We start from the raw sequence: 23,502 nt of genomic DNA, 5'->3' as shown, positions 1-23,502 counted from the left end.
AGGAGGTAGTCAAGGTAAGGCATCCTCCAATTGGCCAGAGGGTCGGGCTCTGTCGCTAGATCCTCATTAAGCTCCATGACTTCAGGGTCGGATGGAACCACCGGCTAGTTAGCCCTCGAGCCCAGGGCAGGTGACCCATCATCAGTCTATTTCGGCTCCTCGTAGTGGACCGAGGGCTTGTACTGATCGCTAGCAAAGATGCCTATCGGCACCGGCTCTTGGCCAGACATCATTTTTGCTAGCATGTCGGCCGCCTCGTTGAGATGCCTTAGGATGTGATTGAGCTCAAGACCGTCGAACTTGTCCTCTGGCTGGTGGACTTCTCGACAATACGTAGCCATCTTGGCATTGTGGCAGCTTGATTCCTTCATGACTTGGTCAATGACCAGCTGGGAGTCACCCTAGACGTCAAGCCATCGGATACCCAACTCGATGGCGATGCACAGGTCGTTGATGAGTGCCTCATACTTGGCCACATTGTTAGAGGAGGAGAAATGGATGCGAACCTACCTCATGTGTACCCCTAAGGACAAAACAAAGACCAGTTCCATGCCAGCGCCTTTCTTCATCAGCGATCCATCAAAGTACATCGTCCAGTACTCTTGGTCGACAACTGCTGGTGGCATTTGGATCTCTATCCACTCTGCAATGAAATCAGCCAGCACTTGGGACTTTATGGCCGTCCGAGGGGCATATGAAATGCCTTGACCCATCAGCTCGAGTGCCCACTTCATGATTTTTCATGTGGCATCTCGGTTTTGGATGACCTCGCCAAGAAGGAAGGACGTCACGACCATCACTGGATGCAACCCAAAGTAGTGATGCAACTTCCTCTTAGCGATAAGGACGGCATATAGGAGTTTCTGGATTTGGGGGTAGTGAGTCTTAGAATTAGACAAGACCTCGATAATGAAGTACAAGAGACGCTGCACTTTGCGGGCATGTCCCTCTTCTTCTTATTCTACCACCAGGGCGGCGATGACCACTTGCATGGTGGCCGTAATGTAAAGCAGAAGCGATTCCCCGTCCATTGGGGGGACTAGGATTGGGGCCTTCATCAGGAGCTGCTTGACCTTGTCAAGTGCCTCTTGGGCCTCAGGTGTCCATTCGAAGCGGTCGGCCTTCTTCAGAAGCTGATAGAGGGGAAGACCTCGTTCACCGAGGCATGAGATAAAGCGGCTGAGCACGGTGAGGCACCCTGTAACTCACTATACCACCTTTATGTTCTGGATTGGGCCCATCCTTGTGATGGCCAAGATCTTCTCTAGGTTGGTTTCGATGTCGTGCTTGGAGACGATAAAACCTAGCAGCATACCCCTTGGAACCCCAAAAACATAATTCTTGGGGTTGAGTTTGATACCATTTGCTCGAAGTTTCACGAAGGTCTACTCTAGGTCGGCTATAACCTGGTTAGTCGGTTTAGATTTGACCATGATGTCATCGACATAGGCCTCGACGGTCTACCGATGAGATCACCAAAACACTTGAGCATGCAGTGTTGGTACATAGCTCCTGCGTTCTTTAGGCCAAACAACATTGTGACGTAGCAGACTGATTCGAATGGGGTGATGAAAGATGTCGCGAGCTGGTCAAACTCTTTCATCATGATTTGATGGTACCTAGAGTATGCATCAAGGAAGCAAAGGGTTTTGCACCATGAGGTCGAGTCGACTACTTGGTCTATGCGTGGCAAAGGAAATAGATCCTTTGGACACGCTTTGTTGAGACCCGTGTAGTCAACACATATTCTCCATTTCCCACTCTTTTTTCATACAAGAACGGGATTAGCTAACCACTCGGGGTGGTATACTTCCTTGATGAACCTGGCCGCTAAAAGCTTCGCAATCTCCTCGCCGATGGCCCTGCATTTCTCCTCGTCGAAGCGACACAGGCGCTGCTTCACCAGCTTAGAGCCTGGCCTAATCTTCAAGGCATGCTCGGCGACTTCTCTCAGAATGCCTAGCATGTTCGAGGGTCTCCACACAAAGATGTCTCTGTTGGCGTGGAGGAAGTCGGCGAGCGCACTTTCCTATTTGGAGGAAAGTGTGGTGCCAATGCGCACCACTTTGCCCTCAGAGCCGCTAGGGTCTATGAGGACCTCTTTGGCACCCTCTATAGGCTCGAAAGACCCGACCAACCTCTTGGGGTTAGGCGCTTCTTCGACGACCTTCTCCCTGATGGCTACAAGCTCTTTGGAGGCGACAATTGTCGTGGCGTGTTCGCAGCACTTGACCTCGCACTCATAGGTGCGCTGGAAGGAGGTGCTGATGGTGATGATCCTGCATGGACCTAGTATCTTCAACTTCAGATAGGTGTAGTTGGGGATGGCCACGAACTTCACGCAGCATGGTCGTCCTAGGAAGGCGTGGTAGGTCCCGTGGAACCCAACCACCTCAATGGTAAGGGTCTCCATCCTATAATTGGTCAGATCCCCAAAGGTAATGGGCAGATTGATCTGCCCAAATGGTACGACCTGCTTTTCAGGAACGATGCCATGGAAAGGAACCCTGGTCGGCCGGATGCGCGATCGATCGATGCCCATGGCGTCGAGCGTTTCAGCGTACATGATGTTGAGGCCACTGCCTCCATCCATGAGCACCTTGGTGAGCCACTTTGTGTCGATGATCAGGTCAACCACAAGTTGTGGGACGCTTTTTGGGTGGTCGGTCCGATCAAAGGTTATGGCGAACTCCGGCCATCGGAGGAAGGAAGGTGCGGGCGGCTCAACCGTATAGACCTCGCGGCGTGCAAGCTTCTGGCGGCGCTTGGAGTCATAGGCCACCGACCCTCTGAAGATCATGAGGCATCCATCCAACATCAAACATCCGCTGTCCTTCCCCTTAGCGTCGTCTATGGCTAGCTTGTGCTCCTTCCTATGATTCCCCTTGTTGGAGCCTCTAGACAAGAACCGCTTCATGTGGATACAGTTCTTGTATAGGTGCTTGACGGGGAAAGCATGGTTCGGGCATGGCCCTTTGAGCAACTTCTCGAAAGTGGTCTAGGATACCCTCGGTGGGCTTCCGACCCCTATTGCGGTCGGTAGTGGCCATGACTGAGCCCTCGCACGGCTGCTTGTTCTTCTTCTTGTTGGGGCGGTTGGAGGCGCCTTCACCGGTGGCCTCATCCCTCTTTGCCTTGCCCTTAGGGCAGTCAAAAATCATCTCGACCGCCTCCTCGCTCGAGGCGTGGCTGGTGGCGATGTCGAGGAGCTCTTTGGTGGTTCATAGGCCCTTACGTCCCAGCTTGTGAACCAGGGACTCGCAGGTGGTCCCAGACAAGAAAGCTCCTATGACGTCGGCGTCGTCGACATTGGGCAGCTCGTTGCACTATCGGGAGAAAGCACCGAATGTACCCACAAAGAGTTTTTCCAGACTTTTGTCGGTAGTTTTTGAGATCCCATGGTTACCCAGGACGTGCGTATGTGCCCTAGAAGTTTTCCACGAAGATCTCTTTTAGGTCCACCCAACTTTGGATTCGGTTGGGCGGAAGGTGTTTCAACCACGTTCGCACCGAATCAGCCAGGAACAATGGAAGGTTGCGGATAATGAAATTATCACTATTTGCTCCACCGGTTTGGCAAGCAAGCCGATAATCCTCGAGCCACGGTCAGGGGTTTGTTTCCCCAGAGTATTTTGGGATGTTGGTTGGCGGTCGGTACCGCGATGGGAAGACGGTATTGAGGATGTGTCGACCAAAGGCCTGAGGTCTCAGCAAGTCATGGTTTAGGCTTTGGTCCTCACCGCTGTCATAGCGTCTGCCACGACAAGGGTGGTAGCCGCGGCTAGCCTCCTCCCTCTCATCGTCGTGGGCATGCCTGCAGGCATCTAGGGTGTTGTGCGCGTCATGGTAGAGGCCAAGACGCTCATGCACCAGGGATGCGGTGCACGGCCTGCCGCCTCGCTGCGCCTGGTAGACTAACACGTCCCTATCAGGTCGCTCTGAGGGCGCGCATTGGCTAGTGTCGAGCTCGCGTCATCGGTACAGTGAGCTCTCGGCCTGTTGCACCGCCGCACACTCGAGTAGCGTGTGAATCTCACGATGGGCCCGACGATCCTCAGGTGTCGCGGGCTCCGAAAGCCCCTAGAGCAAGGCCATCGCGACAGCGATGTTCTGGCTTGCCCGGGTGAAGTGTGGGAGGCCTTCATCATCCTCGATGATCCTCCGGTTCAGATCATGGGCCATGGCGCACGCACGCCCACTGTCTCCGTGGTGCTCGATCTCTCGCTCAAGCTCCGCACATTCCTGCTCAAGCTAAAGTCATGCTTCTTCGAGCTCTTGGTGCCACACCCTCAGCTGCTCTACCCACAAGCGAGGTGGGGCCCCTGCATCCCCCTCGACCTTATCATTGAGGTCATCTATTGGGGTAGCCCCTCCCTCGTGGATGCTTTCGATGTATCCCTCGGAGGTACCTACCATGAAATATTCTCGTGAGGGGTGATGGCTCCCCCTGTTGGAGTTAGAGTCGGAGGGCGACTCTGATTCTCCTACGAGAAGGTTGTGGAAAGATTTCGCGATGTATTTAGTCATCCCCATGAACTCATCGTTCGTACGGGATGGGGGCATGCGCTGCGCCACAAGGTGGCCAACGGTCTCTGCTGCGTTGCGCGTGGACCAAACAGGGCACTATCGGGGCGCTCCAGATGAGGTATTCCTAGGAGAGCGGCTATCCTCCGACAAGCTGTGTCATGACATTGGCGAACGAGAAAGTGAGTCAGCACCGGTCCTCCTGGGACGATGGGGGTCTATGGGGGTATGGCCCCCAAGACATGGGCCGCACCATCGGAGGTGGCTCAGCCCACAAGATCAAGGCATGCACGGCGCTGCTCGGCGTGCACCACAAGATATTGTATAGTACCAAATAGGCTACTTTACTTGTAACCCTACCTCCTCTAGAGTATATAAGGAGAGGCAGGGGTTCCCTAGCATATAGGATCCATCAGGATCTATCAGATCGGATCTACATATAGATCAATACAATACACCAAAGACACAGGACATAGGGTTTTACGTCGATCAGACGACCCAAACCTGTCTAAATCGATGTCTCTGCGCCTTGTGTCACCATTCAGTTCCTGATCACGTGCACCCCCACCGACAAATCTACCATCGTGGGATACCCCTCGGTGGACTGCCGAGCATATTCTGTCGACAGGGTCCTAGGAAGACGCTGAGCTGGCGCTCTAGCCTCCCGTAATTCAAGCCGAGGAGCTGGTCGCTCCTGGGGGCATGGGCCTCCGGTGCGTGCAGCTGCAGCTCCTCAAGTGTCTCGGCAATCGTGTCAAGGCCGGTGGAGTGGAGAGGCTAGACGGTGGTGGGAACCTATGCCAACTCTTCCTCCATCATAACGATGAAGTCCAGGTTCTCGAAGCGCACGTGTGCGCTTGGGACCCAGCTAACGCTGTGACTAGCCATCTGAGGCCTGATGTGGACGTCGAGATGTGCAAAAAGCCCTTACCTGATGCGCCAACTGTCGGTGTTTTTGGACAACCGACGAGTAAATTTGTATTTGCGTGTATGGCTCGGATGATGTGCTCGAAGGACACAAGGGTTTATACTAATTCAGGCAGAACGTCCCTACGTCCAGTTCACTGCTGCTCGTGTTACTGGCACTTGGTTTGCAATAGGGGTTACAAACATGCGAGAGAGGGAGAGGATCACAAGTCTCTGGTGGAAGGAGTGAACGGGTGCTGAGAGCTCGCTTGCCACTCAGCCGTATGCTCGTGTCGTGCTCTTGTGTCTAGATCTCCCTTTTCATGGGGTGCCCTGCTTCTCCTTTTATAGGCGAAGGGAAAGCGTGGGTTACAGAGGAGGAAAAGGAGAAGAATGAGAGAGAGAAGACTTTTAGGGTTGCCGGGTCCTTCTTGTCCTTCATGTGGGTCCCACCAATCATGTAGATGTCAACAGGGATGGCTCCATGTCATGGCCCTATTCATCACTCGTGCCATGTGCATGCGTCATCTGCCAGTCATGGCGTTCCACTCTATCTCGATGGACGTCGTGGTGAACTAACGCGTCTGTCAGCGTCCGTACGAGGATTAGGCAGAACAGCACCGGTACCCCAATACTGTTCTTGATGTGAATCCCCAGGTATGGCCTGTCATGGCCACGGGTTACATCTGTAACATCCCGCCCCAAGGCTTAACAGGATTAATAGGATACTCATACCAACAAGTTGTAACTTTTTTTCCGAAAGCCCATCTGTAAAGAACTCTGAGGTTAAGCGTGCTTGGTCTAGAGCAATTTCAGGATGGGTGACCGACCGGGAAGTCCTTCCCGGGTGCGCATGAGTGAGGACAAAGTGTGTAGAAAAGACTTATGTGGGTCTGTGAGGGCAGTCTATGTCCTAGAAAAGCTGCCAGATGTAAGCGGGCCCGGCCTTGTAGAGGCGGGACGTTACAACATCGTTGCGTGCCAGCCTCTTCCTTGGCGTTAGAGTTTTAATCCAGGCCCATACGCTTGGACCTAGAGTGGTTGGCGGCGGTATGGGGTCTCCGTTAGATGTGATGGAACCCACGTCCTCGAGGTCGGGCGAGACAGAGCCCGCGACCTTGGGCGAGACGAAAATCGCGTCCTTGGGGTCAGACGAGACGAAGCCCGCACCCAAGGGGTCAGACGAGACGGAACCCGTGTCCTTGGGATCGGGTGAGACAGAGCCCGCACCCAAGGGGTCGGAGGAGACGGAGCCCACACCCAAGGGGTCGGGCAAGACGGAGCCCACGGTCTCGAGGTCGGGTGAGACGGAGATCGCGGCCTCGAGGTTGGGCGAGACGAAGCCCATGGCCTTGGCATCAGGCGAGACCTTTTAATACGTCTGGAGCCATCCGGGGAAGTCAACGTGGACGCTAACTTCCTTGCTTTGGGTATCCCTAATATCGATACCCAACACTTCTATATTTTCATGTGTTGTGGACATTTGGACTTGCTTGACAATGATGTTTTCAACACCATTTTATAAGGCGATGTTGTATTGCTCTTGCTGTTAATATACCAGCATATCCTTTTTTTAAAGAACACGCTAGCTATCTTAACTCTAGTATTAGTTGTCAAGCAATAGAGTGTTGTGTTCGGTTCCCTTAATGGCTTCACTTGCCTTTCCTCGCGCTCTCGTCCAATACTTTGGCTTCGCGTCAGTAACCCATGCCCACACGCCCGTGGCTAGGGTTCCGGCATGGACCTCGCCAGTGTCGGGTAAGTTTAGTGCCCTCTCTCTCTGACTCTCCCTCTCTTCTTCTCCATCTCTGGCGGGCATAGAAGGGGTTTGAGGGAGGAGGGCCGGCTGAGCGGTGGGGACGACAGCAGGGTGATTTAGGGCCCTGGCAGCAGTGGAGGCGGTCGGGTCGGGGTGCTCCATGGCTGGAGCTCACTGTGGAAGGAGGAGGGATGGGAAGAAGGCGATCGCCGTGAGCGCGCTAGGGTTTCGCCAGAGCTCCGCGATGGCAGCGGCGGGGGCGAGGACGAGGAGGAGGAGGGCGCGGCCGCCGATGAGGAAGGCGGAGGTGGGGCGTGAGGACAAAGAGGACTCCATGGCCGGAGCTCCGCGGAAGGAGGGGAGGGCGTTGAAGATGATCGACGGAAATGCAAACCGTTAGAGACACACCCCTATATAAAAAGGCAATCTTGCATACGAGAAATGGGCATATATAGTCAATTGCATGCATTTGCCACTTCATTCAAAGATATATTCCATACTCAAATATGTTAGAAACGGAAAACGGCAATTTGATCATATGAGTAACCAACGTCTCATATCCAATGTCATTCCTTTTCCCATTCCAAATCTACATTCAAACGGCATGTAAGCGTAAAGTAAAACGAATTTCTCATAGACGTCTACACCCTGACAAGAAATATGCTGAGCTCCGTGCCACCGCCGGCGCCGCCCTCCGGGTTAATCATGTAGAACGACTCCGAGTCCTTGCTTCCGACCACCCTGTCGAACCCCGCGCGCATGTACGCCACCTCGCCGTCGGCCTCCGACCCGGTTGGCGTGTCCACCACGTCCCCGGGTAGCACGCCGGCGCCCACCGAGACCGTACTCAGGAGCTGCATCACGGCGAGATCGCCCTCCGAGGCCTCCCGCCTCACCGCGTACCCCACGCGCCGCCCGTTCACGTACGCCGTCCACATCGCCTCCTCCAGCAGGCTCACGTTGCCGCCGCCTTCTGGCGGCGTCGACTTCTTGGACTTCTTCTCGCACTCGAGGGCGATGCGGACGTGCCCGCCGGCGGAGAGCTCCTGCATGAGCTTCCCCGTGGGCACGCCGATCTCGAGCACGAGCGACGGGAGGCTGCGGGGCGCTCCTGGACGGCGAGGGTGATGCGCGCGCGGCGGTGCCCGTAGAACGTGCCGGTGACGCGCGCGCCGCCGCTGCCGCCGTGCCCGTCGTGCGGCTTGGTGTAGCGGCGCGGGAGCGCGGACGCCGGGCGGCACGCCGCGGGCGCGACGATGGGCAGCGACCGGATCAGCGCGCGGATCGCGCGGAGCGCGCGCGACGGCTTCCTGACGGCGGCGGGCGCGCGCTTCTGCGACGCCTGCGACGTCGGCTGCCGGAGCGTGATCTCCGGACGAGGCGTGCGCGGCGTGGCCGGCGGCGGGGTGGGAGCGCTCGCCCTGCCCCTGCCCGGCGTGTGGGGCGACGCTGGGATGGCGCACTGCGGGGTGGACGGGGAGGCCGGCGCGACGGCCAGGCGACTCGGAGTGCCGCCGGCCGTCGGGGAGAGCGGGGGCGTGCCGCGCGTCAACAGGCTCGACGGCGTCGTGCGTGACATGGTTGGCATGCTACAGGGGGACAAGGAATGACGACGTGCGGGGATCAAGGGAGTCCTTGGGGCCTTAAAAAGGGAGCTGATGACAGACAGAATGGTTAATGGCACGCACGTACGAGTATCGAGTGCAAAATGCTGCGATTTGTTTGTGACATCGGTAGAACGCATCAGGTGCAACCGTGCAAGCTAATTAGCTGACGGCAGGCTTGACATTCCAGGCTTCGCCATCGCTGCTTTTTTACTAGTAGTCCATGGCCACGTAGAATCAGATAAAAAAAAGTAGATGATCTATCATAATAGCTTGCAGAAACTAGGTATGTTTGGGAGAGAGAAGGTGATCCATGCTAAAAGAGAAGGAGAAAAGAAAAATAAAGGTGAGGTGTGATAAAATGAAAACAACATGTGGTGATAGTTTGTATTATGTGAATAGTAGTCTCAACATTTTCTAATCCATGTGGACCACTTTATTTGTACTAGAACCACTAGAAGTGTGTTAGACTCTATTGGTGGACAACTCCATTGGGGGTGCCCAGAATATGTTATCCTCGTGGAAAATGCTCTGTCAGGGCCTGTTTGGAACGTATGAATCAAAAACACGGGAATAGGAAAAAACACAGGAATTAGGTGAGTGTGTAGTGGTAAAACAGATGAAAGGAAAAACATGAAAAATAACTAGAAGGGGTGTTTAGAACACAGGAATCCATAACACAGGAAAAACGCAGAGAAGCGTTGAACAGCCGTAGGAAAGTTTCCAATGAGCTCAGACCTCATTTTGTGATTCCTCCAAAAGTATAGGTGTAGCTGCCATTCCTTTGGAAAGTTTCCTGTGGTTTCCTTTATTCCAAACGATGAGAGAGAAGATAATTCCTCTGGAATGAGTTTCCTGTACATTTCCTATGCTTTTCCTTTGATCCAAACGAGGCCTCAAAGCCTAATCATATAGAACATACGACAACTGTGGATTCCTCAACGGCTCGACTTGTAAATGATGACCTGTTTGTTCATGGAAGCCTCTTGCAGGTTGCAATACATCAACAGAAAATAAAATGGCAAGCACGCCAAAATCATTCAAGCAAGTTTTACTCGACTGAGCTGAATCCAAAAAATGCTTGCTTTGCTTCCTGAATCATTGAAGCACACCATAGTAAACTTCTTGATAACTAAACCAGGAACAATAGGATCAAACATGTTCAGCAGAACAGAAGACCCAACTCCCAAGTCAAACAAGAACATTAGTTTTTTTTGGGAGTATTATTCTACAGGTTGCATGGACACAATACACTTCCCTCAATGAAAATTTTGATATGCCAGTACATCACTACATGCTCTATATTGCTTCCACAGCTTAAGTACTCTCATCAACCAAACATGGTCTACATCAGCAGCGTCCAAGAGTGCACGATTAGCCGCATTCAGGAATCAAGCTACATCTCACCACACTCGCTTATAATGCAGGCAAGCTTTGGTTTGTTATTCGCTCCAGTTGCAACATTTTCAATCTTCCTCAAGACGAGCAAACCGTCTCCAAGCACTCTCTGAATTGAATAAACATGACAATGCTGGGCATTAAACTCACATAGTGATAGCTGAAAAGGAAAAGGAAAAGGAAAACACAAAGGCCGCTACAATACCATATTGCCCCGCAGTCTACAATTCTATATCACGAACATTTGAATCCTAACATTTGATTTATCTTGCTCAAATCTTATTATCAACAAACTAAACCAATTATAATGTATCATGTTAACCTTTAAACCATAATACTGTAGGCATGCATATACATACTTGCAATAAAACCAATATCCTGAGGAATGGTCACAAAAAAGGAAGCATTTGAATCAAGTAAGCTTACCCCAAATACCACATGTTTGTTGTCAAGCCAGTCACACTTTGCACATGTTATAAAGAACTGCAAGCACAAGAAAGTAAGGTTTTCATCAGGTACTCAAGTCTCTAACAGGGTGTACAAGAAAATATCTAGTCTGTTTTTTGTTCTTATAAACATGACCTGAAGGAAAAGGCATTGCCCAACTGAGTTTTACTTACAGTAGTGCAGTAATAAATAATATTACTTCAAACTTATTGCGGAATAAATCTGACTCAGGCATTAAGGCTATGTGCAATTTTAGAGGAGGCAAATGTACCTGAGATCCATTAGAGTTCATTCCACTGTTTGCCTGCAAGAAGGGGGGGGGGACAAATACCAGATGTTGATATCATAAGACAGAAGCTAACGTATTGTTGGAGCATCAAACATGCTTTGAAGAAGAAACGAAGTGATATTAACCAGTTAAATGCTTACAAAATAATTTTAAATTTTAAAAGGCAGCCGATGAAGCATTGATGAAAATAAGATCTGGGACAGACAGAGGTAATCTACCCTAAACCGTTGCAAATGATGTAGAACATGAAGAAAGAATATAGATAAAACAACATCGAAATTGGCTGATACTATGGACAAATTACAGAATATCTTAGGGCAACATATAGCGCATTTGTGCAAGATCCTATAAATTAAGCACATACATGGTAAAGGGGCAGGGGGCCTAGTAATTTGTTATGCTCATATGATGATCCCCATTCCAAAGAAGTGTATAAAAGTTATATGTGCAACTATAGAATGCCAGAAATACAAATCTAACTACACTGGGTCCAGGCAATAGATCCAGTGCAAACAAACAGAAATTATAAAAGAAGTATCTTCTGAAAACATTTTAATTGAAAAAACATCGAGGTGGAAAGAAAGAGTACCATTGAGAGCAGTCCAGGCCCTGTATGCTTTGCAATAAAATTTTCATCATCAAATTTGGTACCATAGATTGATGTGCATCCAGTACCATCATTCTGCAGGACACAAAACAGGGGGTTTAGTTTATGTACTGAATACAATATGAACTTATGAAGTAGTTCCAATTTCTGCTTGGAGATTACTAAAAGTAGTTAATCACTCCAGAAACAAAATCACCAGAAGGGTCCAAAGAGTAAAACAATATATCAGACTCCCCCTCGATTTTTGTTGCCTATTACAAATAAGTATACATACATACATACACATATACACAAGTTTAGTTCTAGGATAGCACTGGGTTAAAATCTATGCTAAGTAATAAAATTGATGGTTGAAGCTTGGCAGACAAACCTTCAAGAAGTCACCACCCTGAATCATGAAATCTTTGATCACTCTATGGAATTGACAGCCCTTATAACCCTGTGGCAAAGCATTTTTTCTGCAATCAACATCAAAACTGAGCATCAGAAATCGTATATCAGACTGCTGTCTGCAAAGTAATTTCATAATTGCTGGAGCAACTTTTTCCTCAAATCCTCATCAAGTCGTTAATCAATAACAACCACCAGCAGCTAATAAAATCAGAAAGAATCCAACTTCCTCCTAGACTAATTCACACTCCTGTGTCATGGTCATTCACATGACCCACCGCCCACCTACAGGTTCGAAATGCAATACATTGTACCCATAGGAAAAACACCCTTCCAAGTAGCAGTGCTATGTTGTCATGCCACAATTATGCACATTATCCTAAAGACCCAAATTCATATCCTTGCATAGTCCCAACATCAGTTCAAATAAAATTAAACATGGAGATGAAGCAAGGAGCAACTTATTATTATACCAAACAACACAAGAATACTCCTTACATCAACTAGTAGGTCTGTAAGTTACAGAAAGCATCCCCTATAAGCTCAAGTTCTCACCAACCATAACAATCAACAGAAGTACAGAAAAAAATTGCTCTTCCTTGATTCATTCTATCTTTCCTTTTTGAACGAAGATAAACCCTGCTCTTAAGAATGCATATAGTTTAATATTGTTCTTTCCTTTTTTCACATCAGCTAGTCTCCCAAGCAAATGACCATGCTAACCACTATAGGCATCAGTAAAATAGCAACTCTAAAGCAAACTTATCGAAGTAGGATAAATGGTTTCACATCAGGATGGAGCCAGATTAGCACAATTAACCTCCGAACATGCCCACAGCAAGGAGATAACCAATCTCTGGAAGTCTCTTACCTATGCTCCCCAGTGCAGAACTGCCTGAAACCAACAAAGCAACACGATTAGAGATCTATCCCAGTGTCAAACACATCAGCGGCAGAAGAATGAAACCAATGGAACCTAGGGTTTATGGCTAGTGGAGGGTTTAGGCCATCACCGGAAGTTCTCCGCGGTCTTGGGGGCGATGTCGGCGAAGAGCTCCATCTTGATGCGGCCGGCGGGGATGGACCCGATGGTCACGTCGAAGAACACCACGGGGTTCTTCGGGTTCGGCGGCCGCTGGTGCCACTCCACCGCCGACGCCGTCGACGACGGTGGCGTCGGCCCCGCCGAGATGGCCGCTCCGCCGGACGCCATTGCGGTGCTCGATAGACTAGCGCCGGAAGCTTCTCGAAGGTCCGAGGCCCAGCCGGCGGCCGGTAGAAGCAGCTTCTGGGAGGGGGTCACCGGGGAGTCGAAGCCGAGGCTCGAAGCCGGCTCAGCTCGCGTTTATGCGCCAAGGTTCGCCAACGAAGCTTCGAGACTTGACGCCGACATATGGGCCCCGCTTGAAAGATTTTTTTTAATTTTAACACTTTTTTATAACTAATTTTAAAACTAACACTGCAAGTTTTTTTTAAACTAACACTTTTGGCCGCACCTATTGCCCTGGCGCGGTCAAATGCTTGTGCCGCGCCATGCATGGTGGCGCGGTAGAGGTCTGACGTGGCGACGACCGGTTTCGGTGACCGTTGACGTGGCAGCTCTTGCTGCGCCACCTACCATGACGCAGCAGTGCCGCGCCCTGATCCGTGGCGCGGCAGAACCGAATAAATATCGTGCCCAGTCCCGCCTGCCCGAGCAGCAAGCCCGCCTAGCCGCCGCGCCCGCCGCTCTGCCGGCGGTACCTGAATGGTTTAATCCGAACGCGTCACGCCGATAATGGAAGTTATTCTAAGTATTGCTTGACGTAAAATCAATAGTATATTTGTTTCTGTCTTTTGTTGAATTTTTTTCACGGCCGAATAGAGAATTTGATAAGCCAATGATTTGTTTTCCGTCTTTCATAATACGGTTAACCACCAATTTAACTAATCGATTATGAAAAATTGCCACCGGCGTCGAGATACGCCGGGACTGCCGGTTCCCGAACTAGTTGATACTTAATCTCATCGACAGTGCTGCCGCAACGCAAAGAAACGAATATGAAACAGATAAATAAAATCCGTGCGCAAGTTGACAAGCTGGCACATAACATTTTCATTGTTTTGACATAAGTTTGACATAACATAACCAAATAACCCCGCAAGTTTCAAACGCCAATATTCGTTTGACCTAACAAACTAAGTGAAAGTGCATCTAGCCCTTTAGTGGGTTTTGGATGATTGAATGACAACGTGATTAAAGGACTAACCCGTTTGCTAAGTGTGAACAGGTAATAGGTTATCTCACAGATACTTAATGAAAACCAAAATGATGTATTGTTGTATAAACAATCTAGTTCAAGCACAAGACAACAATGCAAGTGGAATTCATGTGAAGGCTTATTTCTTGTGAGATTTCCATGTACTATGTGAAAGCAAGCTCATGATTATTAGTTAATGAGACATGAGGGATTGTATATGGAATGGTCTCATATTTGAAGCTTGCTAAATTAAAATGAAAAAGATAACAATACATATGAATGGATAATTCAACACAAGATATGACTTGATGGCTTGAAATGGTGAAGATAGCAAGGAAAGGCTTCGAGGTACTAAGCAAGGGTGAAGGGCAAGCGACGGCTTGGCGGCCGAAGAACCTAGCTAGGGTGAAGAAGAAAGTACTTGCATTTAGTTAAGGTACTAATCAAGCTAAGATGGTCATATTGATGTGAAGAATCAAATCTATAATGAAGTATTTGATGCAAGTGACTTGATACATTTGGGGTTATTCAAATTTGATGAATGGAATCAAGTCACATGCTCAAGATGGCTATGCTCAAGTGAAAAGATCAACATCAACATATTAGCACCCTTACTTAATGAATATTGGAAGGGACGGCATCAATTCAAAAGAACAACTCAAGTGGTACACATTCATATTTCCGATTATCTTGGGTTTAATAGGTATGCCGTACTACTAAGAGGGATGCATCATGTTGATAGATAATGTTTCATAAGTGCTCAAGCCAACCCAACTGAGGTTTGATTATTTGAGCGACAAAAGTGCTAACTGATTTCTTGCTGGTCTGGCAATACCGGACGTATCCGGTATTCATACCAGACGTGTCCGGTGTTTGTCCAGCAGCTGTAAAATTGTTGTTTTCGGGTTGGTTCGTCGGGAGTTCCGACGTAGGTCGGGAGTCCCGGCATGGGTCGGGAGTTCCGACGTCTCGCACTTCAACAGACTTGAAGGTTTCACTGTCCTGGTCATACCGGACGTGTCCGGTATGGATGACCAGAAGCCAACGGCTAGTTTTCAAAAGCCTTGAGGGTCGGGAGTTCCGACGTGAGTCGGGAGTTCCGACATACGTCGGGAGTTCCAACACCTCATTAACTTTAACTCAGTTACATGTTTTTCAAAATTGCTGAGGGTCGGGGGTTCCGACTTGAGTCGGGAGTTCCGACGGTCGGAAGTCCCGGCATACTTCGGGAGTTCCGACTCCTCACAACATTACTGTAACTTAGTTACCGTTGGCGTAGTATGAGTCATACCGGACGTGTCCGGTATACATACCGGACGTGTCCGGTATTGCAACGGCTATAAAACGGCTAGTTTTTCAAGGGGGCTATAAATAGCCCCAAGCCTCCACCTTTGGAGGCTGCTGATTCTGCTAAGATAGACACATGTTTTTGAGCCTTGCCAACTCTCCTAAACCCTCTCTTAGTGAGTGTGTGATCCAAATTACAAAATCAATTTGTGGGTTAAGAGAGAATTTGAAAAAGAGAGCAAGCCACCACTTGAGCACTTGTGCATATTGTCAATCTCGTGATTCGCATTTGTTACTCTTGGACTCTTCGGTCCTAGACGGCTAGGCGTCGCCGGAGAGCAACCGAGAGATTGTGGTTGCTTCGGAAAGTTTGTAACGGTCGATTCCACCGCCTCGGAATCAAATTAGTGGAAGGAGGAAAAGGAGTTGGAAAAGACTCTGGCTAGAGTGACCTTCGTGGTACCCTCTAGGGCTGACCTTCGCTGGGTCGCCCGTAGCCCCCTCAACGGAGAGTAGGACTCGAACGAGTCCGAACTTCGGTAAAACAAATATCGTGTCTAAATTCATATTTCATTTGATATTTGTGTTGCTCTAGCTGTTCTGCAGGTTCTCTGTGTATATTGTCATCTCCACTAGGTGCCTGCAGTTTGGTTTGAAGATAGAAATCGAAAGGAGCAAGTTCGGGGCCGATCTGCAGAAATCGTGTATACCGGACACGTCCGGTATTCATACCGGACACGTCCGGTATTTCCTGCCTGCACTGAAAATATTTATTCTCTGTTCTAACTTGGTGTTGCAGGGTTGTAGCTTCTAGATATATTCTTTATACCTTGTTCTTTGTGGCTAACTTGTGAGGGGTGGTAGTACTCTTACTTTGGAGTTTCCATTTTGGAAACTCCCCTTTCTAATTGTTTCCGCATTTAAAGGTGTTAATTTTCAGAAACGCCTATTCACCCCCCTCTAGGCGGCATCCTAGGTCCTTTCACTAAGACCCAGGAGTGTAAGGATCCCTCGGACACCTCTGTCTCTTCGGATTTGTTGGCAACACATTAGGAGTGTAGCCAACATCGGTATGGTCGCGTCGACGGTACGTACGGCTCGTACCCTGCAAGTATATGATACACACGATTACTTATAATTCTTTATGATCGTTAGTTTATGGAGCCTACGTATTTAAATAAACTATCTTTGATAGTACCTGTGAGGCTCCTTGGGTACCAAGCAGGGCACCACCTAGCTGAGACAAGCCGATCTTGTCCTGCGGCCAATCGTCCCACTAGTCGTGCTGTCTGCGGAAGCCCGGAGGGTCGTCGTCATTGTCGTCCTCGGTTGCAGGGTCCTTCCCAGCGCTATGATGTGGTGGTGTACGCACCGCGGAAGTGGCACTTGTCATCTACTGAGAAGAGTCGGCTGGTGTCCTCAAAGAGGATGAAGACGTGGCACCCGACCGCGCCGGGAGTGGCGGTTCCTCATAAGGAGTGTCCATGTAGCTCAGCTTCTGAGCTAGATTCCTACAGCTCTTCTTCATCTTCTGCATAAATAGACGTTAAAGTTAGTGCATTTTCCAAACGCATATACACTGAACAAACATTTTTAGAACGGACAAGTTTATGTTTACCTTCACAAAAGCTACGAGAACGCCTGGCCCCAGCCCTCTAGACTCATGAAGCCGGTACGCTGCTTCGTTGGACAGTCTCGACAATTGTGTCGCCTGGGTATAGAAACGCGGTTGAACATTTTTAGTATACATACTTAATACCAAATAGATAACAAATTGTACCATTCAAGTATCTTACCACGTATCTTTGTAGCGGTGCTCTCTGTAGCTGTGTGTCCTCCCTAGTGGTAACGTCATACACATCTTCGATGACATCTTTCTCCGAGTCCTCGTCAGTCGCCACGTCAGTGTACGGGGGCTTGATATGTGTCCTCGTAGACCTGTGAAGCCAGCGCAGGTACTCGTCGAAGGTGTGCTGGTCGTGTGGAGGACCCGCATGGACCGGATGTCGTACCCTGTTCTGCCACAAATGGATGCGCGAGTTGTGTGTCACGCACCAATCCTTGGTCTTGTACATCTTCCTGCGGTCATACCTACAACAAAACGATGTTAGTTATACCACACACCTCTGGATTGTAGCATTGTTATTAATCGATAACGCACCCGTGCAATTCTTGGTTGGTGGAGTAAAGCGGTGGTGGGCAGCCTGTCATTCTCCCAAACTGTCTGTAGACCCAGATGGGTAAGTGAATCTCGACCACATGGAAGAAAATAAGAGGGATGTCGCAGTGATACTCGTCTGACTCGTCCCTAGTAACAGGACTGAGATAGTTCTGGAGTTCCGGAGCATCCTAAGGACACTAATGCACCTGAAATTTCGTAATTGAGTTAGGTTGTGATATAGTGTAGATCGAACAAGACACATGTATGATAGTAAAGAGAGCGTAACCTGGTGCTGTGTCAAGATGTCGAGGCCGTTCGTGTACTCCCTGTACTTGCGCCACGCATTCCCTCTAACTAACGCTGATTCCGTCCAGATATACAGAGCTATAGGAAGTGTATTCTGCCCGTTCCATCGCTGCATTAAACACGATAATGAATTAGCCATTAATAATGAATTCATATGTAACTGCCTCCAAGAATATAGTGAACCGAAGTACTTACCGGTAAATCATTATTAAGGAGCCTCCCAATGGGCCATCGTTCCCAACACCACACCTGAAGTAGGTACGAGCAACCCCCAAGGTTCGCATATCCTGATGTACAACGGTAGGCAACGCATAGCTATCGATACGTCCATGCTATGACTACGCTGCCCTAGCTATACACCGCTATGTTCTCCCACGGCTGTCGTAGTATGTCAAGGAACATCTAGCTGATCGTGTTGCTCGAGGCATCTGAGGAGAGAAAAGCACCAAGAAAGTGCTAGAGCCACACACGAGCGAACCTATCGATCAGAGCCTCCTCAGCCTATGGGTCCAAATAATCAAAGCGCTCCGTGATCTAGGACGACGAAACCCCGGAACTTTTCCTGAAATTGACCCAAAAAAATAAGACCTCGTGGCTACAGGAAAGCAATGCAGGTATTAAATAGGCTTCAATTACTCACTTATTTTTTTGGAAGCATTGTCGTCCAGTGGAAGAAGGCTAGTAAACTGAGCCACCAGCTCCCTCCAGTGATCGTTGTCAACTATCCCTGTCACTGGAAGTTCCCCCAACCGAAGGGCTAAAATAGCATTCACGTCCTGCAACGTCAAGGTCATCTCACCACAAGGTAGGTGGAACATGTGGGTCTCAGGCCTCCACCTATTATAAGAATAGAACGACTGTTAGTTGCCTCAAATTTGTTAGAAGAAAGTTTACGTATAAAGAATACACTCGCACCTGTCTACAGCTGCAGTAAGTAGTGCTGGGTCAAGGGGCGTAAGACCGTGGTTGACAACACGGACAAGCTCAAGGAAGCCGGCACGCCGTATGTACGGCGCATAACGCTCGTCCCACTGGTGCGCCCTGGTGTGCGTGCGGGGCCTCAAAGGAGGCAAGGCCACCTCTGCGTTATTGTCACTCAAGATGTGTGCTTGGTGTTGGTCGTCGTATTCCACCTCGAGAATAGGGTATAACGGGTGCTGCGTGGGAGGAACCATCCTGTTACGAATTGATAAATAAAACGTTAGAGTATTCAAATTAATAAAATTTAAATTAACATTAGTAAGTTCACAAAGAAATCACTAACCTAACTATCCTAAATCCCTAAACCCAAAATCCTAACTATACTAGATAATAAATACATAATCAATCCCTAAAATACCTAAACCCTTTTGGGTTTAGAGTAAACTAGTATCTATACCCAAAATCCCTAACTAAATAACTAACTATAAACTAAATAATAAATACATAAACAATCCCTAAATCCAAAATTCTAACTATACTAGAACACACAACCTCAAACCTACGTAAATCATAAATAAATTCATTAACCTAACTATCCTAAATCACTAACTATCATAAATCGGTACCAATCATAAAATCCTAACTATCCTAAATCACTAATTATCCTAAATCAATAATAATAATAATAATAATATGAAATCAACCCTAACTATCCTAAATTACTAACTATCCTAAATCACTAATTATCCTAAATCAATAATAATAAAAAAAATATGAAATCGAGAGGAGGTACCTTAGGAGCGGGCGGCCTTGACGCGTCGGCGTTCGTGGCGCGGCCGGCGCGGAAGCTGCGCGGCGGGAGTGGCCGAGCGCGGTGTGGTCGGGCGGGCGAGGCTGGGCGGGCGCGGGCGTGGCGTGGCCGGGCGGGCGCTGGCGGCGGATGGGCAAGTGCGGGCACTAGCGGCAGGCGTGCGGGCAGGGTGCGTGCGGGCGGCCGGCCGACCATGTGGTATTTATTCGGCTCTATCGCGCCATGGATCAGGGCGTGGCACTGCCGCGCCAAGGTAGGTGGCGCGGCAAGAGCTGCCACGTCAACGGTCACCGAAACTGGTCGTCGCCACGTCAGACCTCTGCCGCACCACCATGCATGGCGCGACACAGGCATTTGGCCACGCCAGGATAATAGGCACGGCCAAAAGTGTTAGTTTTAAAAAAACTTACAGTGTTAGTTTTAAAATTAGTTATCAAAAAGTGTTAAAATTAAAAAAAATCACTTGAAATTGGAGGGCCACATTTGGCCACATGTCGATGGGAACTCTCCCAGAGTCGGCAACGAATCACCCCCGTGCGCCCGCTCCACCTCTCCAATAAGTGGGCCTTTTATATTTTTACTATTATAAAGATTGGCACTCATCCGAATATTACTATTAGGATGATACTTATAACTTTATCACATGCGAGAAGTTTTAGTTATAGATTTATCACTTTTGCGCATGTGGCATACCACGCTAGCTCGACATGCTGGCGCCTAGTCAGCAGGAGCACGTGAAATGTCGTTGCTACCCCTGCCTTGCTCCTCTCTCTTCATCCCCGATAGCTGGGTCCCGCGGCACCAGTCACTGCTAGGTGGGCCCTACTAGTCAGCTTCGTCTTCCAGCTCGTGGCCGGTTCCCCACGGTTGCTACTCTTCGATATCGTGGGCAAGAGGATGGAGGATGGAGCAGCACACAACAGTTAGCGGAGGAGGAGGCGTGGCCGCGTGGGGGACGGTCGAATGGAGTTCAGAGCAGCACGCCGTGAGGAAGCCGAGGAGGAGACGCGCGAGGAGCTCCGCCGTGGCCTCGCCGGCACGGGCACGAGCAGCTCCCCCGCGGCCTCGTCGGCGCACGTGCGAGCAGCAGCTCCGCCGCGGCCTCGCGAGCGCGTGGAGAGGGAGGCCGAGGTGGTGGCTCACCCGCTGGGGAGCTCGTATGGGGAGCAGCTGCTCCGGCGAGCTGGGCGTGAAGGTCGTGCCAAGCCTGTGGTGCGTGCCACATCTAGACGTTGGGCAATGGAGCTCTGGCCATGGCGAGCGGTGCCCGATGGTGCTCCTACGAGCGAACGGAGGAGCGTGGCCTGTCTGGTTGTCTCCTATCTAGACGCTGGAGCTGAAAGACAAAGCTGACTAGTAGGGCCCACGTGACAGTGACAAGTGCCGCGATACCCAGCTGTCGGGGATGGAGAGAGAAGCACGACAGGGGTAGCAACGACATTTCACGTGCTCATGTTGACTAAGCGCCAGCATGTCGAGCTAGCGTAGCATACCACATGCGCAAAAATGATAAATTTATAACTAATATTTCTCTCATCTGATAAAGTTACAAGTGTCATCATAAAAACGATATTCGAATGAGTATCCGTCTTTATAATGATAAAAATGTAAAAGGCCGCCAATAACGCAAACGAAGACGCGAGAGAAAGAGGCGGCTACACGCAGCAAGCAAAGCACCCCCAAATCCCCAAACCCTAGGCGAGCTTCGGCGCGGCGGCGATGGCGGCGGCGGGCCTGCGGAAGGGGAACGCGCGCCTCCCTCCGGAGGTGAACCGGGTGCTGTACGTGCGGAACCTGCCGTTCAACATCTCGAGCGAGGAGATGTACGACATCTTCGGCAAGTACGGCGCGATCAGGCAGATCCGGCTGGGCGACGCCAAGGACACGCGCGGCACCGCGTACGTCGTGTACGAGGACATCTACGACGCCAAGAACGCCGTCGACCACCTCTCCGGCTTCAACGTCGCCAACCGCTACCTCATCGTGCTCTACTACCAGCCCGCCAAGATGTCCAAGAAGTCGGATGTCAAGAAGAAGGAGGACGAGATCACCAGGCTCCAGGAGAAGTACGGAGTAGGGTCCAAGACGCCCGGCCCTGGCTCCAGCGACTGAGCGGCCAGGGGTATTGCCTCTGCAGCCTCTTGTATGGTGAAGAGTAATCAGAGGGAACAAATTGGTAGCGCTGTGCTGTGTTTCATCCAGTGTTGCTAATTACTCTGTGTTGTTATTCGGTCAATTGAATAGATATGTGCTTATCATGAACTGTTAATGTGCTACAATGCCTGTTCCTTTTGGGCTTTTCTAATCGCCACGGAATGTTTAGCTTCTACTAAAAACAAGATGAATGAGTTAGTATACACCTGTGGCTATGTTTGAATTGGTGATCTGTCTTCTGTAGTGAGACTGGGAGTAGCGTGGTTAGGCTGTTAAATTTGGGATCAGTGTTTGGTTAGTTTTTTTTTTTTTGGGTAGCTGGTATGTGTTACCATACACTAAAAGTTCAAGTAGAATGTTGTTGGTCCACTATATGCAAAATTAAAATGAATTTTCAGAGCCTCCTACTTGGGTTCTACTTTGTGATGTTTTCTCAAACTCCTTTGTGATGTTGAGCATTTGTGCTTATTAGTATGGGATTGGACTGATATTCCCTTGTTAGTTCATTATATTGTTGTTCAATTGAATGTTTGTGTATGCCTTGTGGGATGTTGACAGATATGTTTTCCATATCAAAACTATGTTCTTTTAAACGTACATTTCAGGATGAGTGACTGGAAAATGTTCAGATGCCTTTGCAAGGTCAAAGTGTGTTTCTGTGCACTTAATCAACTTCTGTGGATTTCATCAGTTGAGGGTTAGTCAGAATTTGTGGATTTCATCATTCCAGTGGAAAAATGATGATTGTGTTGATGGAGGTCATGGCGTTGCGCTTTAGTCAGCGAAGTAGATTGTAGGGTGTATTATAATTGATGTATTGGTCAGACCATTCGATCCTGCTTAGTAGCTTTTGCTGTGGTGATTATGGATCACTATCAGGCTTCACTTATCGATTTCGTAACAGTTTGCGTCATGTGTGATGTGGAGTTTACATTCACCGTTATATAACTGTAATTTTGTAATACTCTAAGATTGTGCTATGGCAATCGATTATATATCCGTAATTTTGTAATACTGTAAGATTGTGCTATGGCCTTCCTAACATCTCACACGCCCCTAGTCCTGGAGAAGCGATGACGATCCTGCCTAGGTGAGCGCACAACGTGTCCAACTATAGAGGGGAACCTAAGCGACTTGCAGTATATGAACCGGTGCTAAATCTAACTCATCATCTCTGTAGTGTCGACCTCGCCGCGAAGCTTCACTCGTTAAACCGTCACCATAGGATGATGCGCGAGGTTGCCCCGAGCACGTAGGTGCCCTCGCCGTCGCCGGAAACCTCACCAGTGGCGAGGAATCGCCGGTCAAACGGCCGGGAGCCGTGGTCAACACGGTCAGCCCTGCACAGTTGACCTGGTCCCGCTTGTCAGCCACTGGGGTAGGGAGTGGGTGAGTGAGAAAAGGTTTTCGTTGGTTTATTCTTTTTCAGAAATGAATTTAAAGTGCTGATTCTTGTTATTTTCATAACTAATTATTGGTGCATGCTAAATTCATGACCCCGGCGGAAATTCGCCGCCACCAATCCATCTCCGCCCAATTCCTCTGGCTCACAGCTTCACCTCGCTCTCGCGCACCTCCTTGACTCGCTTGCAGCGCCTCTCCTCGCCGGGATCGGCCACGGGCCGGATTCCCGCCGCGGTGGCTCGCCATGGACACCAACCTCCACCTCGCCGTGCCCCGCTGCATCTCTCTCCCTTC

At 49.5% G+C, this 23,502-nt stretch overlaps 2 protein-coding genes and 1 pseudogene across 3 annotated transcripts; 1 reads left to right on the top strand and 2 right to left on the bottom strand.

Moving 5' to 3' along the window:
• Positions 1-7,777: 7,777 nt before the first annotated feature.
• On the bottom strand, positions 7,778-8,912 carry LOC136537759 (protein MIZU-KUSSEI 1-like; annotated as a pseudogene).
• A 946-nt stretch (positions 8,913-9,858) lies between these two features.
• Positions 9,859-13,313, bottom strand: LOC136537757 (peptidyl-prolyl cis-trans isomerase CYP22-like). 2 transcript variants are annotated; one of them, XM_066529716.1, is made up of 7 exons: positions 12,938-13,309; positions 12,796-12,819; positions 11,905-11,992; positions 11,517-11,609; positions 10,910-10,942; positions 10,618-10,674; positions 9,859-10,300 (listed from the first exon to the last, which is right to left on the bottom strand). In XM_066529716.1, exons 1-7 carry the CDS (start codon positions 13,135-13,137, stop codon positions 10,190-10,192), a joined length of 606 nt encoding a protein of 201 aa, XP_066385813.1. In that variant the 5' UTR covers positions 13,138-13,309; the 3' UTR covers positions 9,859-10,189. The 2 variants fall into 2 exon arrangements, with proteins under 2 accessions (XP_066385813.1, XP_066385814.1); XM_066529717.1 differs by lacking the exon at positions 10,910-10,942 and having other exon boundaries at positions 12,938-13,313.
• A 7,958-nt stretch (positions 13,314-21,271) lies between these two features.
• On the top strand, positions 21,272-21,989 carry LOC136537756 (splicing factor 3B subunit 6-like protein). Its single transcript, XM_066529715.1, has one exon. The coding sequence runs from the start codon at positions 21,370-21,372 to the stop codon at positions 21,760-21,762; it is 393 nt and encodes a 130-aa protein (XP_066385812.1). The 5' UTR covers positions 21,272-21,369; the 3' UTR covers positions 21,763-21,989.
• Positions 21,990-23,502: the final 1,513 nt, after the last annotated feature.

The sequence above is a fragment of the Miscanthus floridulus genome, chromosome 2 (assembly GCF_019320115.1).
Source record: "Miscanthus floridulus cultivar M001 chromosome 2, ASM1932011v1, whole genome shotgun sequence".
Lineage (NCBI taxonomy): Eukaryota > Viridiplantae > Streptophyta > Magnoliopsida > Poales > Poaceae > Miscanthus > Miscanthus floridulus.
This window is presented reverse-complemented; position numbering and strand designations above follow the sequence as displayed.